This window comes from Haliotis rufescens, unplaced genomic scaffold (genome assembly GCF_023055435.1).
Source record: "Haliotis rufescens isolate VD_foot unplaced genomic scaffold, xgHalRufe1.0.p SCAF_17, whole genome shotgun sequence".
Lineage (NCBI taxonomy): Eukaryota > Metazoa > Mollusca > Gastropoda > Lepetellida > Haliotidae > Haliotis > Haliotis rufescens.
The window spans coordinates 26,555,973-26,575,232 of NW_025963857.1; the positions used below are offsets into that span (position 1 = coordinate 26,555,973).

At 36.9% G+C, this 19,260-nt stretch overlaps 4 protein-coding genes across 5 annotated transcripts in view; 2 read left to right on the forward strand and 2 right to left on the reverse strand.

The window, feature by feature from the left end:
* The window catches only part of LOC124138588 (1-phosphatidylinositol 4,5-bisphosphate phosphodiesterase gamma-1-like), a 74,137-nt gene extending 66,795 nt beyond the window's left edge, over positions 1-7,342 (forward strand). For both annotated transcript variants that reach the window (XM_048397816.1, XM_048397817.1), the window contains one exon: positions 1,851-7,342. In XM_048397816.1, the coding sequence (XP_048253773.1) occupies positions 1,851-1,896 (46 nt within the window). In that variant the 3' untranslated portion in view covers positions 1,897-7,342. The remainder of the gene's footprint in view (positions 1-1,850) is intronic.
* Positions 7,343-8,227: 885 nt separating this feature from the next.
* On the reverse strand, positions 8,228-9,925 carry LOC125381091. The gene is made up of 4 exons (XM_048397286.1): positions 9,729-9,925; positions 9,212-9,438; positions 8,923-9,032; positions 8,228-8,719 (listed from the first exon to the last, which is right to left on the reverse strand). The coding sequence occupies exons 1-4, from the start codon at positions 9,863-9,865 to the stop codon at positions 8,408-8,410; spliced, it is 786 nt and encodes a 261-aa protein (XP_048253243.1). The 5' UTR covers positions 9,866-9,925; the 3' UTR covers positions 8,228-8,407.
* Positions 9,926-10,124: 199 nt separating this feature from the next.
* Positions 10,125-11,825, reverse strand: LOC124138640. Its single transcript, XM_048397250.1, has 4 exons — positions 11,734-11,825; positions 11,379-11,447; positions 10,767-11,054; positions 10,125-10,327 (listed from the first exon to the last, which is right to left on the reverse strand). Exons 3-4 carry the CDS (start codon positions 10,999-11,001, stop codon positions 10,125-10,127), a joined length of 438 nt encoding a protein of 145 aa, XP_048253207.1. The 5' UTR covers positions 11,002-11,054; positions 11,379-11,447; positions 11,734-11,825.
* A 1,252-nt stretch (positions 11,826-13,077) lies between these two features.
* On the forward strand, positions 13,078-19,005 carry LOC124138585 (superoxide dismutase [Cu-Zn]-like). Its single transcript, XM_046505312.1, has 5 exons — positions 13,078-13,256; positions 14,271-14,350; positions 15,422-15,606; positions 16,390-16,504; positions 18,424-19,005. The coding sequence occupies exons 1-5, from the start codon at positions 13,109-13,111 to the stop codon at positions 18,553-18,555; spliced, it is 660 nt and encodes a 219-aa protein (XP_046361268.1). The 5' UTR covers positions 13,078-13,108; the 3' UTR covers positions 18,556-19,005.
* The last annotated feature ends 255 nt before the right edge of the window (positions 19,006-19,260 follow it).

Genomic DNA, 19,260 nt, shown 5'->3' on the forward strand with positions numbered 1-19,260 from the left:
TGACGACAGAGACAGGTTTGATTACATTGAGAGATGTCATCTCGGGTGACATGTTCAATGACACAGTGACATGCAGGTGACAGGTGTGATAACATCCTGAGATGTCATCTCGGGTGACATGTTTAATGACGTCAGAGACAGGTGTGATTACATTGAGAGATGTCATCTCGGAAGACATGTTCAATGACACAGTGACATCCAGGTGACAGGTGTGATAACATCCTGAGGTGTCATCTCGTAAGACATGTTTAATGACGACAGTGACATCAAGGTGACAGGTGTGATAACATTGAGAGATGTCATCTAGGGTGACATGTTTAATGACGACAGAGACAGGTGTGATTACATTGAGAGATGTCATCTCGGAAGACATGTTCAATGACACAGTGACATCCAGGTGACAGGTGTGATAACATTGAGAGGTGTCATCTCGGAAGACATGTTCAATGACACAGTGACATCCAGGTGACAGGTGTGATAACATCCTGAGGTGTCTTCTCGGGGGACATGTTTAATGACGACAGTGACAACCAGGTGACAGGTGTGATAACATTTAGAGATGTCATCTCGGAAGACATGTTCAATGACACAGTGACATCCAGGTGACAGGTGTGATAACATCCTGAGGTGTCTTCTCGGGGGACATGTTTAATGACGACAGTGACATCCAGGTGACAGGTGTGATTACATTGAGAGGTGTCATCTCGGAAGACATGTTCAATGACACAGTGACATCCAGGTGACAGGTGTGATAACATCCTGAGGTGTCTTCTCGGATGACATGTTTAATGACACATTGACATCCAGGTGACAGGTGTGATAACATTGAGAGGTGTCATCTCGGAAGACATGTTCAATGACACAGTGACATCCAGGTGACAGGTGTGATAACATCCTGAGATGTCATCTCGGGTGACGTGTCTAATGACGACAGTGACAACCAGGTGACAGGTGTGATTACATTAAAAGTTGTCATCTCAGGTGACATGTTTAATGACGACAGAGGCAGGTGTGATTACATTGAGAGATGTCATCTCGGAAGACATGTTCAATGACACAGTGACATCAAGGTGACAGGTGTGATTACATTGAGAGGTGTCATCTCGGAAGACATGTTCAATGATGATAGTGACATCCAGGTGACAGGTGTGATTACATCGTTAGGTATCATTTCTGGTGGCATGTTTAATGACGACAGTGACATCCAGGTGACAGATGTGATAACATCGTGAGGTGTCATTGTTACAGAATATTTATCTTTTTTAAAGAAGTAATATCCTAGGTAAAAGTTTCCAGTGGAAATGTTTGCAAAGGATTTTATTTCTAGTATTTTACTTACCCTGGAATATTTTCCCATATGAATATTCTTTCCCCAGCTGGAAGCCTTTTTACCAAGAAACATTAATCGTTACACCATCACAGTTGACATGTGTAGAAGTGACAGAGACATATCCTCGAGGATAGGTGACGATTGTAATAAAATTTATCAGATGTCATTCTGCCAGATTCTCCCTCCCATCCCTTCTTTTTTAGGTTATAAGAAGTGTACAGAATCATTGCGTCCATTAGGCGAGCCAAAACGTATGACAGTGGGAGCGAATCTTAGATTCACACTTAACGTGTTTCTATGTTAGTCGGTATCATGCCGAGCTGGTAGGTTTCACCAAGGTGGTAAACATCTATAACCTCGACCTTGCCATCCACATCATGCTGACGTATATAACTTAAATGCTGTTCAGAATCGGCGTAAAAGCCAACTCACTCACTCGCTCATGGGGTATACAGCTTATACCTCACCATAACCTAAACGCAATCAGCGTCTCACTATTTGCATTTTATCCTATCCACAGTAACATCTACGGAGAGTTCACCATGCCCAGGCACAAAAAGACTTGAGCAGAAGGAGCTGGAGCTTTCTCCCACTGGCATCAGAAACCTGAGAGAAGCAAACTGCACAGGAAGAGGTTAAGTCCGATCACACGTGTAGTGCTTGTGACGGACAGACAGGGTGACAGCTTCAAGGAAATATTTCAATTGTTATCAGACAGAAATGACAATGAATAATGCTATGTCATATTATCAGAACCAGCTGTAACGATAGCTGGAAGAGGCAACACAAGAGGAACATCCCAATGCCTGTATTGCTGGTACGAGATTTAGCTGTATGTGATATGTGGTTCATATGAGATAGTGCATCTTAATATGTTTCATGTCCTGTTTCGATCTTTCTGCAAAACGTTTGATGGTGTCTGTTCAGCAATCTGAAAGGTAGATTAGATCCAATTCGACATGGTACTAGTAAATGGATTTACTTGGGTGTCCAGTCTAACGTAATCGTGCCAAAGGAAGGTCCTTCGCTGATCAGCGTGATTACATATTTAGTACTTGACATAGTGATCTTGTAGACATAAGTGATGGATCCATGTAAAATTCACATGTTGAAATGGTACACCTTGCTTCCAGGAAGCGTGCGATGGTTGGAAGACTTGATTAATTGATTAAGGCTGTAAATGCATGTGTATATTATATCTTGTTTATTATTTTATTGTTGTTGTTTATTTTGATGTTGGTTCTATTACTGATACTACCTGTTTAATGTACATATGTGGTTGATATGAATGCTCTAATTTGGACAGTTTTACTTTCATGGAATGTCAATTTTATTCTCTGGCTGGTATTGCCTAGATTTCATTCCTATTTGTATCTGTGAATATGTGTATCATCCATTAAAACGTGGAGATTAATCATATTTAGCCAACTAAACCTCACATTATTATTCATTTAATTTGTCTGTTCTGGTATATGCAATTACTGTATTTATCTATACGCTTGTCCGTTATTGTTGGATCTGTCAACAATGTAACATCAGTAAGAAAGACATTTTTCTTTCCTTTTTTACTCGCGTATCAAAATTTCAAATGCTAAAACCATGTTAATTAACTTAAACGTGTTCTTCCAGATGCTTAGTACCTATTTTTACACAGAAACACGACCTCCACATAATGCATGAATCTTGAAAAGACTTTACCCCAGGAATGTGTACATTTGCTACAGTGAAAACTGAAACTTTGAAGTATCTTGTTATTTATAGTATGCACCTCTCTCGCACTAACTGTGATACTTTTGTGCATAATATTTTTATATATATGTATGAACTTATGTAGAATTGCAACATAAGCTAAGTTGTAAACTTTTCGATTGTACCATGCAATGTCCCCTTTCTTCATACCTGAATATTATGACCGTACCATTATACGGTGTAACTTCCATTGCCGTTCTCTGCAGACAACTTTTAGAGTTTTTCGTGTCTTTTGGACCTTAATATACTTTTCCACAAACAGTTCTACAAACAGTTGCCTAGCAACAACATTATAACAGTCGCCAGGGGCACAACGGCAGTTTCAGATGCATGTATTTCATCAATTTCATCAGAATGACAATACAGAATGCGTTCAAATTACTAAACGAACTTGTGTGTAAAATCGTCATAATGGTTATGACGCCAACTGTTATTTGTTGATAACAAAGAGATACTGAGTGTGCATGTACTGGTTTTATGAATCTCGCGTCCGTATTCATGTATTTCAAAATGTTTTACCAGTGACTCATGTCAGAGTTTGCATCCGTGAAACGTGAATCTGTATTGTTTATGACGAACAGGAAAATTCCATTGATGACGAACAGAAAAACCCAATTGATGACGAACAGAAAAACCCAATTGATGACGAACATGGTTGCGTTGGAAAGCGCCAGTCGCTTGCAAGCAATGTACATCGATTCGCCTTACAACGGGGCGCTTACTTTCAGGCGCTTGCAGTCGTTCCATTCGCTGGCTGAGGTCGCTTCGTTCTCAAACCAAAATGGCGGTTGAGTTCAACAGCGGAACAAGAAACTTTTGACTGGATCTACTGAGAGAGGGGCAAAGGCAGCTAACACCCCATCATTTTCCCAGTCAGCTACATAACCTCATCAGTTCGTCATCGAACCGCTTCTATTACTTTCTTCATTAGGAAAAAGGCAACCAAGCACTAGTTGCGCCACCATTTTGGCAGAGTGTGCAAGCTCTTCATGCTGTTTCAGACCCCGGAATTAGCGATGTATTGCTTACTCTAAGCGATTTGTGGCTTCCAACGCGCCCCAGAAAACATCCATTGATGACGAACAGAAAAATTCCATTGATGACGAACAAAAAATTCTATTGATGACGAACAGAAAAATCCCATTGATGACGAACAAAACATTCTATTAAGGACGAACAGAAAAATTCCATTGATGACAAACAGAAAAATGTCATTTAAATATGCAGTCTTCCCTTAAACGTCATTTTAGATGAAAGCGCGAAGAAAAACAGAATTACAAGGAAGGCAACACATTATACGCAACCGTATATATAGGAATTGTTTATCCGTCATGTAGATGCACCCACCTTGTACCTATTCTACACTCATCATGTACTGACTGTGACCTTATCATGATATAGCAGGAACGATACAATGGATTCTTCTTTTAGCGGAGATTGCTTGTGATTATGGAAACGTTTTGTTGCTTTTATTGCAATGTTTATGTTGATTTTTTGAAATGTCACTTCCTTCTCAAAGGAAAAACACCTAAACAACTTGCCACACGTTGTTGATTGTTCGTCATTTCACCAGCAATACCAGGTGTACTGTTGCTATTTTTCTTGTTATCTACTCTGGTTTGTGCTTTGTTTTACTTCTTGTAATATGTGTCAGCTCTATGATCAAAGTACTGTATTGCCAAATATATATAGTTTTTTCAAGTTTTCCTACCTTTTAAAGTATCTTTAGTTTTGTGAATTATGACAATCACAGTTACAGTGTTTTTGTTCAGTTTTTAATATAATATATAATAAACACAGTTTTGATTGATCGTATATTGATTATGAATAATCCGTGAAGTAAAGTTTCCATAGAAAAGAGTATATATTCTTCTCCATTTGATTCCAGAGACCAATTGTCTTCTCATTTGTTACATTTACCACAATCGCCACATTGAACCAAACTTAATTACATATTGGTAACAAACCTGACCTGATTAGTTTCCTGAACTGTGTGTAAATTGTGCATGCTACATATTGATATGTTCATAGTTGAACCATGTTTTGTTTGACTGTTTGAACACTTAATCATTTCTTGAAATTTCTTTGAAACAATTTCTGTCAGTAGTTTCATTTGGCCTTTTGACGAACAATTTGTCTTTCTCCTGGGTAGTTAAGACATCAACACTGTATGTTTCCCGAGATGGTCGCGTGTACTGGCTGATATGGTATAATACAAGGAAACAAAGTAAGAGTTGAAAGGGTAACTTTGCCTCTGACCAGTTACAAAACAGGTAATTAGATGATTGATTTCGGTTTATGTATTTCAATATGAAAATCTCATCAAAGAAATATGAATTGTCATGAAATATAAACGGGATACGATTTTAAGTGAAAAACTGTTTATATGGAAATATGGAAACACATGGATATAGAAAGCGGTTCTTAACATTTTTACAGGACTATATGTCTGATACTTGTTCAATATTGAATGTATTTTACATTGAGTTACCATCCAAATGCACACCTATTAAAAAGACAAAAACAATATTTCTATAAAACGGGATTACATTTTTTTCTTATGTATCATACATATTACAGATAAGGGTATATATGTTCAGAAACGTATGACCATGTTTTTCATAAACAAATTTCTATTTTACAAGATACAAGAAAGAAATGTCAAAAAATATGTTTTTCAAGATCATCATGTCATTTGGTCCATGTGCGACATCAGATGGTTTAATAGTTCGACTACACACATTGGCTCGTTATGTTATACACAGACTATATGAAGGTTTAAAAGAAGCAAACATTTCAGTGTTGTGGTTTGTTATATTGCTAAACATTAGGATATTCTTCATATTATTCCATGACTCGCCGATATGATTACTTCTAATTTGGATGTGTAAATAGGATCACATATCTCAGTATACCAATCGAAAGTTGTGTAGTATATCTATTCGTTATCACGTGAATCGTCAGTGTAGCATCTGCCGCGTATCTTAATGTTGTTTCGTCAGTTCCAAAATATGTGATAAATGCACCTGAAAAATGTTAAGCTCTGCTTACTCTATATTTCCATACGCAATGGACATTCTTTTCTTATGACAAAACCCATTTATGTTTGTTTATAAAGTGACATACTCAGAAAAAGAAAATCGATTGCCTAACTTCAATACTTTGTTTAAGGGCAATGCTTATTTCACTACCCTTTCAATGGCCTCATCTTCTTCTTTGTATCCTATGAAATGACCATGTCCTTGTGACCATTTGGAAGAACATATTGTCCTTGTATCATCAGTCCACGCAGTATCAGTCGTGTATCGAGGACACTTATCCGCCCGCATGGCCCCCTCATGCATTTGTATGGTTTAATATGATTATACCTTGAAATTGTATATCAAACATTGCACAAATGTCGAAAATTGGAGATCAACATCGAAAGAGTACTTGAAAGTGGAAGTTCCATAATGGCGTGAGCAGCCTCATTAGTTACATCCGTCGGAACCACATATCAGCGTCACGTTGTATTTTGTATCTACTTTGGTACTTAAACATAACATTTACTTACGAAAGCATTTGGTAAAAGCCGTTGAGTGGGGGGGGCAAGCCCCCCCCAAAAAAAACAAAACAAAAACAAAACAAAACAAACCCAACAACAACAACAACAAAACAAAAACAAACAAAAATAAATAAATAAATAAACACCCCCAAAAAACAACAACAACAACAAACAAAAAGACCCCCCCCCCCAAAAAAAAAACCAACAAAAAAAACAAAACAAAACAACCAACCTACACAAACCCACTGTTGTGTTAGCGAGGCGACAAAAATGGCGTCTGAAAAACTTTGAAACCGTTACTAATGAAAGAGCTCGCGTACGACCTTTGCCAAGATGGCGGAAGGTGTCCGGTATAAGTGCCTATTTATCAAAGTGAGATCAGTGTCACATGTGACAATGTTCGAGCCATATGACATCAAAGACAGCAAGGTGCTTAACTTGTTTCGCAGGTTACATTCTGTTTGTTAGGTTTAAACAATTCGAAACAACACTTCATTCATATAAACGGAAATGTATGTGCAATACTTATATGTCTCAGCTTAGATTATTAAAGTACACAGTTCAAACTTCATGTACAAACACGTGTATGTAAGAAATGTTTACACAGTTAGTTTCTGCTCGTCAATCCTTGAAAAATCTCTCCTACTTAAATCATCCAACATATGGTTGTTTGTTTTCTTAAAAATTGAATTGTTCAGCTTAGTAAATGATTGAATTTGCGAATGATTTGTGTTATTATTTTTATGAGTCGGGTGTTTGTTTGTTTGTTTATATATTATATATATATATATATATATATATATATATATATATATATATATATATATATATATATATATAGGATTAACCACTGTGTTCGGTTGTTACCGAAAAATCTACACACGAGTGATTAATCTGCCACGATTAGAACGAGGCTTTATCCTTTTTCTCCCATAACAATACGCCATAAAATGTCGAGCTCGTAGTTGATGATTTCCTGTGTTTCCTGTGTTTCCCCCGAGCCTCGTTTTCAAATATGCCCAGTAATACAACTGCACCGAAAACAAGTAAATAGGCTCTAGCGACGACAACCCACAGGAGTCTTCCCGTGACAGGCAAGGCACTTGTTCGCATTCATGTTACGGGCTTTGTTAACTATTAAAAAATGATAGGAGTAACGTTTTGAGAATTATTAATGTGAGTTGATATCTATAAAAGGTTTTGGATTACCCGGCCAATAACTATTTGTATTCATCTCGTCGCGACTATCAGTCTCAATGCGCAACACTAAATAGGTCCACCTTTGAGTGTATGTAAACAAGTCATACGTTTATTTGTCCGCTGGAAACTAATGTTATAAACCCAAATAAGAGGAAATGAATTTGTTTTTTTTGTTGTAAAATATTGATAACGAAAAACAAGGGCTCAAGGAACTGTCAGCAGGATTGATCAGACTAGATTCTATAAATACCAACTCAGGCAACTGATCAGCTGATTACTGCCAGGTGAATCTTCTCAACTCAAAGAAAGAATTGAAATATTTGTAAACGAATTTTGCTCTTTAAACTAATTTTACAGTGAATAATTCAATATTTGACTTTTGAACATACTATTTACCATCATAACACCAAACATGTTACTAAATGAGTTGTCTAATTTTCACACATTTGAGAATGACAAGAAACAATGAATTTGACAAGCACAATAGTTTATTGTGTGTGAAACATAAAGACATAGGATATATGTAAACAATAAAATATCATTTCAACAGTAATCAAATATTTACAACATTTAATACCTTGTCTTTAATACTGTTGATTCTGAAAATAATTAACTGTGATGTTGTATGTGCCCCCATATATATTGTTAAACATTCCCTGCACGGGATCTACACCCCTGGAGACATAGACTGTGTGGCTCTCCCTCTGCTCAGAACTTGTTCTGGACATCTGGCTGGACACCATGGTGCTCACAGGATCTGGTATGGGGCTCACAGGACCTTGTGTGCTTTTGGGTCTTTTTGTTTGTCCACCAATAATCTTAGATATAGTTCTATGCTGGTTGCTGTTCAGTGAACTGTAGTCATTTAGACTTTGCACATTCTTGTGGCCAGATATCTGCAATCAATAAGCTTAATAAATAATACATATTTATGAGATATGGGGTATGTCAATTTCATTCCTAAAATTTAGTTATAAGTATTGTCTTTGTATCATGTTGACATAAAGAAGTTGCACAGATCTTTACAAGTTTTCAAACATGAAATTTGATTATTTAACTTTGAATATTCATCGATTTAGCATTTAGTGAAGCTCCTAACCTGCATCACTTGGTTGCTAGGAACACCAGCATCACACAACTTTTGGACAACATATTTTCGTGCACTATGGTTGGTCAACCTTTTGGCTTGTGGTCCTCCATCTGTCAATCCTGAATCATAATGGTTTATTGGAAAACTTTATTACATTTGTTATATTAAATCTGCATGTAGTAATTAAATCAAGTTATCATCACTGTAGTGTAAACATTATCATGTATTGATATGAACAATTTACATTTTCTCTTATGATATTGATATTTAGATCATATAGATGGAAAACATAAATTACCTGCTGCTTTCGCCATAGATTTCATGAAGGAACCCAACTTGTTGATCCCTACTGGCTGTCCCCTGAACCACTTCTTGGACTTATTCATGTCTGTACACGTTGATATATAAAAGGGATCAGTTTCCTTCATGTAGTGTGTTGGCCTCAATTCTGTATACTTTTTGAACATCCTTACAGGACAACGTTCTGGGTTCTCCTTAGTAGCCCACATCTTTGGCTCAACTTGTCTGTAAGACAAACACATGATAGATAGAAATAGTGAAAGTATCTTTCACATCATTGATGATCTATTTTACTGATTAATTAAAAAATTATTTGTGTAAGGTCATTCATTATAATTCATAAGAGTTACATTTCTTTCATCCATAAAACATACCAGAAGATGATTTCAAATTACATTAAAATCAATTTTATTGAAGTATATTTTAAACAATTGAATATTTTCGTTTTGTTGCGCATTAAGTTGTATTTATATAATATTCATACTCACAAATCATCACCAATTTATTTTCCTTACCTGATATTATTTGGATCTGCTCCACCTCTTGTTTTTGTTGATCGCTCACAGAAGGCAACATAATCATCGCTATTACCATCCTGCTTCACTTTCAAATCGCCCAACTTCATATCATGGTGCTCCTGCACTCCTCTCATACCAAAGTATATGGTATTGTTAAACCATACAGTGTGCAGGAGCGCCTCTGGTGTGTGTGATCCCAGTTGACCTGAGGGACAGAGGGAGACTTTATATCAGTAAAGAGAACACCGGCCAATTATACATTACATACAGACCTTTTATAACATACATGTGAAGAGCACCACTTCGCTCATTTTAGCTGTTTTCATATGTTTTTTCATAGCTAAAGAATTTATTGTCACAGGATAGTTGGATGTTAAGAGCTGAATAAATTTATCATAACATGGATTTACCTGATGAGTCGACTTCATCCTCTGTGAGGCAATCCGCTTTACGAGGTCTGTTTCCTCTCCCACTTCTTTTCAGTTCCACTTGCTTGGAAGCAATGACCATATTAAGCTGGGCGAACTCCTCGCTCCTAATGAGACAGTAGGCATAATTGTGTTCCCTCAGATGTCGGTTGAATGATGATAACATTCCTGTAAGTAAAATGTCTTTAAGAACTTGAAGATAAGCATGCTTCATACTTTTAGTAATAAGCAGACTGGTCTAAATAATAATTTGATATTAAGTGTATTATCCTAATGTAGAATAAACCAAAATTAAAATCATCATAACAATATATTTAAATTTAGATTTGTATAATTACTTTGAAATTTAAGACGTTCAAATATTATGTGTCATCTATTAAACAAACTGTAATCAGATTGTTCCTAATTTTGGAATATATGCTATACATTGCTATCAGAATGACAGTTAGTTAAAGATGTGGATGTTTACCAAAATATTAAACTTCAATTTCTTTATCATGTTTGTTAACATCTGTAAATGTAATAGTGAAAACTTGCCAATCTGAGGCCCATGTTTTTATAATATTGGATATTACTTTAATAATGTTTCTAAAGTGCGTAATTTTACCTTTAAGGGATGATGGTTCATAGTTTTCACCGTTACTTTTCCTGGCATCCATAAAAAACTTGCAAAGGTGACTGTTAAGTCTGTGTGGAGGGATGGATTGAAGGGGTCTTGTTTCACCTCTATTTTTCTCTAACCACTTGGCAAGTGTTGTCATGTTTGAATTAGTTTTCTTGGCGGTGTTCTTATTTTCTTGTGCCTTGATGAATTGCTGTATTTCCTCCTGGCTACATGACATCCAGTTGTTGAACTCTTCATCAAACTCATCATCTGAACCATCTAGTCTAACATCTACAAATAAACAACATGAGATTTAATAACAGTTATTCATTGATTTAGATACTCAACAGCACTGACTTTGAAAGTAACTATTATTTCTGCAAAATGATGATTATCAAATATGATTAACCTAAATGGATTGAAAATATGTTAATAGTGTATGTATATTGGATTTACTTATGATTTATGTGTGTATATTTTATTGTATATATTTATACTTGTGGTAAGTCATGGTTAGGGACTCGGCAAGCCTCGTTCCTATGGCTAAGTTCTCGAACCCAACCAAAACAACAAATTTTTCAGAATTTCAAAAAAAAAATTATATCATTATTTTACCTCTGAATGGAGAACTCTCTCTTGATCTTTTCTTTGACCCATTCCTTTCTTTCTCTCGTGAGTTTCTACCTAAAATAATAATATGAAATTAATTTTTCACTGCTCCCTATTAGAAATCAAAATAGTTAAGAAAAAATATAAATACATATATTACTTTTTGAGTTTTCATAGATCAAGGTACTTATAACTGCATTCAAGTTTAAATGTGGTAATGTTAATGTTTTTTTATTAAAAAAATGAGCTTCATAATTTTCCAGGAATTGCATGTTTCAATTATTGAAGTCTTCAAGGTAAAAAACCCCCAAATATTTATAGGCCCAAATAGATGAATTATATTGATCTGGATAAACTCTACCTGTTGTAAGGGGAGACAACTGCTGTGGTTGCAGTACACCCTGGTCGTGCGCTGTACGGTCCGGCAAAGTATGATCGTTTCCTTCATTAAAATGAAGTATTGCGTTAGATACAAATTATTTGAGTCTTTATTTTCTTGAAATATGAAGTCTCTATTATTGTCAAATAACTATGAAATATGCTTTGGACGCTGGGTTACACAAACGATCGATCGGCTCCATATCAACACTTCGTTTATAACGTGACATTGCTTATGTGTTTGATGGTTAATTTTTTTAAATACCAAAAGCAATATGGTAGTCTATTAGTATTTTTACATAAATTACTTAACTATTTCATTAGCTGTTTTATTAGCATTGAAAACGCCCAGTGAAGAATCTTCCGGAATGGCTCATCTGGTCCCGTAATATCGAAGCGGTATCTTGCTTCGGTCACCGTCTTCCCATTCTGCGACTTAATCTCGTACATCGGGAAGCCGAAATTCTCAGATACATCTCCGCATATCACACCCCTTCCTCCTCCACAAATTTTCACTTGATCACCAACTTTCGGTGATTGAAACATCGTCACTACGGTGGGGCCTAATGTTTTGACAGCTGAGTATTTCCTGCACCAGACGACCTCGGGAATCCCCGATTCGAAAATAGTGCCGGAATTTATTTTTAGACAGCCAATCAAAACACGCTGACACAGCACTCCACTATCAGCCAGCCAATCAGATTGCGTAAATAAAAATAAACCACTACGAATAAACCACTGCTGGCGATTGGAGATCAAGCCCTGTTATGGGAGAAATATATATAAATATATATATATATAATGAATACATACACGCACATTCTTACATACATTCACATATATATATATATATATATATATATATATATATTGTATTGCGTGTGTGTGCGTAACTGTGGAAATATCATGTGTGTGTATATGTTTGTGTATATGTATTTTATATAGGGTGTCTGCGTGTATATATATATATAGTGTGTGGCGGGCTGTAAAAAATCGAGTTGGACCAGACATACCATTGCTTGATAATGTTCAACAATACACCAATTACATTGAATCTAAAATATATTAAAAGTCACAATAGGTCAACGTAAATCTCTATCTCAGGAAATATGACAAAATGATGCAAAATCAGTTAATTTGAGGTAGGACTTTTCTTTATAGTACTGGAATACGTTGTGTGTCTGTACTCAGTACATGGAAGGGTAACATATGTACACACAAACACTATTTCTCACATACTTGTGATATGTGATATAAAATCCTGCTGGCTGTCACAACGACAAGACTGTAACTGTATGTCCCATATTGTGACCCTCCTTATATAAACTGCACACGTCGTTCTGCATCCATAAGTCAAGATGTCGCCGATCACGACGTACCTCCCCGCTGTGCTGATGGTTATATCTCAGAGTGTGCTGCTGCATGCCCATGAGTCAGTTTCAAACACGAACCCTTGGATTCAGAAGTTTTCTAGCCAACCGCAGAACAACTGTGTTCCTCACAAAGGTAAGAACATTCACGTCGTAGTCATAATATTCAAGCATTATCAGACCGGCCTGTATATAACTGAATCTAGCAAACAAGCACACGAACCTACCAGACGAAACGAGAATGTCTCCGATGAGCTGCCATAATTGTGTTGAAAACTTGTATATGTATTCAGGCCTACGTTTAATGACCAATATGGTGTTTTGATTGATAATCAATGTACAAATGATCAGTTTTTAATGTCCAACAGGGGCATAACTGTTAATACTGCGGAAACCCATTATCATATATAAGCTTGACGTTGACTGTTGTCTTATTCTTACTCAAACGTACAAACAGGTATATTCTTACTTGAGGTCATATACTTTCATTGAAACGCATAAACTTATATACATTCACGTGTACATGTACGTAAACACGATATGCTAACATTTCCTCATATATTCACATAAAATGACATAAACTCACATACTTACGTTGAAATCAGACATTTAATAAACACGCAAACACGTACATACATGTAAGCGTATTTAATACAAGTAAATGTTACAAACACGCTTATTCTTACTTAAACGCACATATTCTAATATAAACCCACCTGCTTGCATCGAAACGCATATACTTCCTTTTCATAAGGTATTCCTTATAAAGCGTACAAAGACACATATATCTAATTTTTAAGCCCACATGCCTTACATTAACAATCATTTCCTTAATTAGATTGACTTGTGATCATATAAGACAATTGACTTTTCTTTTGTATGTGTTTGTGACGGGTGCCCCAGATTGAGCAGGATTCGCTCACCTTTTCGCGAATACCTGGTATCATTACTACTTGATAGTAATTCATAATCAAATGCTCATGATCTATACGGAATCGTACAAATGGACACTGCTTTTAGGAGATATTCTTTCATGATTATGGAATTGTTTTTTTTGTTGATTTTACTTACATAAATACGCATGCACGTCATTTTACCGGCGGTGCAAGCTTACGTAACTTGTCAAGGCGCTTTTCTGTTTCGTTTCCAGAATATGCCACTTGTACTGTTCAGCCAGACCCAGCAGCTCCTTACAAGGTGACTGGCACTGTAGACTTCTCTCAGATGGATGTAAGTGACAGTTGTACCTACATGACAGGCACTCTCTCTTTAAAAAACAAATCAAACGACGACTATTCAAGACCAGTTGTCCTTCTTTTCATGATATGTGTTTGTACGTGACAGGTGTCATGTTGATGTCGTCAGGTAGGTCTGACAAAGGAGAACACCCCTTTTGAAGATTTTTAAAGATTTCTATTTTCTTCACGTTTACGTATCACGGTATGTACTGATGACTTTTAAAATCGGTACAAATTCACATTTTGAAGTTATATATATTTGGGGCACAGGTGACCCAGTAAGTTCTCGCAACTTACCTGCCAGAGAATTCCTATGCCTCACGACTGGAAAAGACGTGACCAATGTTGATAAAATGAAACAAGCACGAAATAACCACGACTCAACCATATTTCACTTTAAGAAGGTTGTGCACAGATATCAATGAAATAATAAAAATAAAAATAAAAATAAAAATAAAAACTTTGATTAGCTTTTTCAATGTATATTTGCCATTTAACAAATTTGATTAAAAACAAATGATTTAATGTGAGGTACATGTATGTATTCCTTATCTGTGATTTATATCCGCAATGAGCACAGAAAAAAACATTACTAGTGTAATATATTGTTTTGTACCACAAACGATAATATATATGTAGGTGAGGGAAGATGTCTTCAAACAACAGTCCAGCTATATCCCGTCGATCTACGCTGGTCAGTCTGAACCGAACTGAATTTGAATTAAACTACAATGCATAGCATATTGAGGGTGACACATTCACACAATTACGGTATACATACAAATATTTTAAAGTTCATAATGTGCAGAGCCCACTTAAGTCAATCAATAATAGTTCAACAGAAGTTTGAACATTTCTTGAAAGGTATCTCATTGTATATACAGATTTTTTTTATATATACGCGACCATAGTAAAATGATCGTTACAAAAATATATAAATAAAAAATCGGTGGGTGGGTAGATGGATGGATGGATGGAAGATAGACAGATGTTTGGGCGCTTATATACTAAATCGTCTTTTACTTCATGGTACAGATGCAGATGTTTCGTTTTTGTGTTACAGTTCTGCGGCCACTATGGTGACCTATTAATCAAGGTCACCCTGAAGGGTTTCCCGACCTCTGACCCAGTGAAAGAGCATGGCATGCACGTACATCAATACGGTGACCTGTCTAACGGATGCACCAGCACAGGAGGCCATTACAATCCGTTCAACATGACCCACGGGGCTCCCTTTGATGAGAAAAGGTTTTATCTTAAACATCACTTGTATTTTTAACATGCATTTTTAAGTTATCATTGTAATTAATGTTGCTGTCTGCAATGTTACATGGCGGTCTGTACGAACATTAATTATTGAAATGGAGCAGTCATAGCAGTGGCTAATAGCATGAGTAACAACCAGCCAATCTCCATGCTCGTCTCAAGACACATATGGTGTCTCCTTAGGCAAGTGACATTGTTCGAAATGTGCCTCTGTGTACAAGCAGTGAATGGCTACCCGGTGGGGTGAGATGGCGATGTGACTGTTAACGTTTTAAAACCTCACAAGTAGCTTAGGGGGTATATTCCCCAGGGAGCTGAGAATTAAAACCGAGTGCACATTTTGGGGGTAATAATGTAGCATTTTTAGCACGCTTTGTGCATTAGAGATATACACAGTATTATTATTATCATTATGGAGACTTGCTCTGTCAATGTTTACATATAAAATGAGTGATTGCGTTGTATGTAACGCAGATTTGAACAACGTTTTTAAAGCGTGTCAGTTAAATGCGAGGACTTATAAATTCAACCTGAGGGAGGAAATCCTTGAGCAAGGGTTACGAGACATTAGGATCATAATAGGAGAAGAATCAGGAATTCGAACCGACGACTAATGGATCCTGACTTTGCACCTATAAACTCCAAGTAATTAATAGGCGTTTGTACATCCAGAAGTGATAGGGGAATGATCTGAGATTTCATTACAAAACTGTAGTTGTAACCACAAGGCTGATTTTTAACAGTTGTGATTTGTTGTGCTTGCAGACACGTGGGTGACTTTGGGAACATTCCTGTTCAAGCTGGTCAAGTAAAACAGTATCGTCGTGAGTGGATGGCTGATATTTATGGCCGTTACTCTATATTGGGAAGAGCAATCGTGGTGAGTTCAATTGACCCCATTCCTACCAGCCTGCGCATACTGTTTTAAAAGAAAATGAAATGATCGGATTTCCCTAAACTGTATCCGCAGATCGCAACACTATAATAATATACTGCTGGAAGAAAGTAAAGCACTCACAGAATCTTTCAATGACTAATACAACTAGTGTTGGAATGAAACTACTGACAAATGAGTTCGGGTAAACGAATGCATCTCTAACAATAAGAAACAACCGTTGTCAGCTGAGGTTATATTTTGATCAGGATATTCTAGCACAACCACCAGTGTAGTTTCATCCCCCAAATAATATCTCTTTAAGGTATGGAGAATTCATTCGATGATTTCAGGTTTTGTTGATGCAAATATCACTTTGGGTCCATCGTTGACACCCGTTCTTCAAAGGTTCAGTAGTAAGTAAACCCTACACTGACCTCCATCCAGCGCCTCTCCCACTAGTCGGGCGTGCAGAAGGGGCAACTCCTTTCAATTCACGCAGATTCTGTACATGAGGTTCCAGTGCCTGTAAACTACACCCAAGGTATCCCAAATGTGCTCTAGCGGATTCCGAATTGGACTCATTGCGGGCCAAGGCAGAGTCGGCACAGCGTTCTTCTGAAGGTAGGCTGTCGTGGTCACTACCCTGAAACGATGAGGTCTGGCGTTGTCACCCTTCAACTGAAGTCTTGAGGCTATAGGGTGATTGTTGAAATAGGGAACAACAACTGGTTTCCGGATATTTCGGTTGAACTGATGTGGTGATGTTGTCTTGAGTGATCCATCTTGCAATCGTAAGAGATACACCCCCAGTCAGTACCGAGTCTGCTCAATGAGGGATAGCTGGCCTAATGTTCATGGATTTTTAGGCCATATTTCTGTGCCTCCAAATCCTCAGTCGTGCATCAACGGCACGGAACAGGATCATGCTTTCGTCCGACAAATTGACTTTTCGCCAGGTTTTCAGGTTCCTAGTCTGTTGTGTTCAAGATGATCCCAAACAACACCTCTGGTGATCTACCAGTAGAGGGTGTTTGATGACGCTCTTGGACGTCAATCTTGCTGCTCTCAAGTGGCTCCTTGTAGAATATGGCTACTTGCAAATGGCTGTCGTCGAACTAATCAAAGCACTGTCCTGGATTCATGTTGGGAAGAAGGGCGTTCTGACTGTGAAAGAACAGCGTGCCTTCTCACCATTCATTACTGTTTAATGTTGGCCCAGTTGACGCCAGATAGCTTTGAAGGACAACTCTGTTGGATGCACTCCGATTATTTGCCGTCTTTGTGCCTCTCACATCTTCCGTCATGCCATGTATATGAAGGAATAAAATATTGTGCGACAGCAGATTTAAATGCCCAAACTTGATGCCTGAATTTGGTGGAATGCATGACTGGACTCCATCAATGTTACTATCTTCCTTCCCATTACAATTGAAATTACTTGGGCGCATCTTATAATTCACTTTTTTAGTTGTATATTATTAATAACGCCAAGAAGAGTTTGGAGATATTTGTCACGGAAATAATCAGCATTAAAGGATCCATTAGTTACTGTTTGGCCCATGTCATACATCATATTTAAGATTTATAATGTGGAAACACTGAAATTCTTCGTCGCATGGAACTTACTTGATATGGTATAATTCACTGGTCAGAAACGTTTGTTTCCTAAACTTTCAAGTTTAACCAACCTTTTCAAACAAAAAGTAGTTCTTGATGGTGATTGAATATTAAGCCAAACTATAAAGACCACATCCATGCTACATAAGCTAAAGTATTCAAATTGAATGTAAAATCACCATCACTGTCATTGCAATCAGGGGTCACTCCACACATGGAGACTTTGTTATTTGCAAGAATGGAATGATAATCAACCAGTGAATACACTTAAACACATATTACTTTGGTTTTTCTTGTTGTGGCAGATTCACGCCGGAACGGATGACCTTGGAAAAGGCGGAAACCCGTCCAGCAAGGTAAACGGAAATGCTGGAGCCAGACTGGCCTGTTGTGTCATCGGACGTGGAGAGGAGTGGTACGCAGCAGACCAACAGTAACTGATGTATTCGGAATAGACTGTGGACATATCACGAATACGGAATACTGAATAGTAACACTGCATTGTCAAACGAATGTCGCTGTCTGAGCGGTTGACATACGTCGTTAAATGGTTTTCAATGCCTGATATCTTATGGACATTTCACTGAGTATGAATTGTGTTCTTCATTGGTATAATGCTTTCTCTCAGTCTCATATTTGGACAAACAGTATGAATAATTTGAATGCTTTCTGCTCAGCATACTCAGTATTGACTCTTTCACGATCCTTGGTGCGTCTTGGCCCGCGGGAACTAAAACGACCCAGATGTATCATCGAGTGTATTTATATGGTGTTTGACTGATCTCTACCAAAACAATATTATGGGGGATTTACCTTAGTCTGTATATATAAATACAATGAATGACAGTAGTTTAATACAATCAAAATAAATGTATAATAAATCATAATATTTCTTTTTTTTTATGCAGTTATCATTATTTATATTGTTAACGATAAGCGAATTAAAGTGATGTATGAGAAACAAACGAGACATATTTAATCCTTTCCCAAATAATGAGAAATTTCTACTAATATATGTAATGTCAATGTAAGAAAATAACCAGTCTTGATTATCCGCCGAAACGGATTCCATTTTTCATTAAGGGCAAAATAGCTGTGAAGGTTATATGAATGGACCACTGAAAATCTCTTTCTCTTTCTCT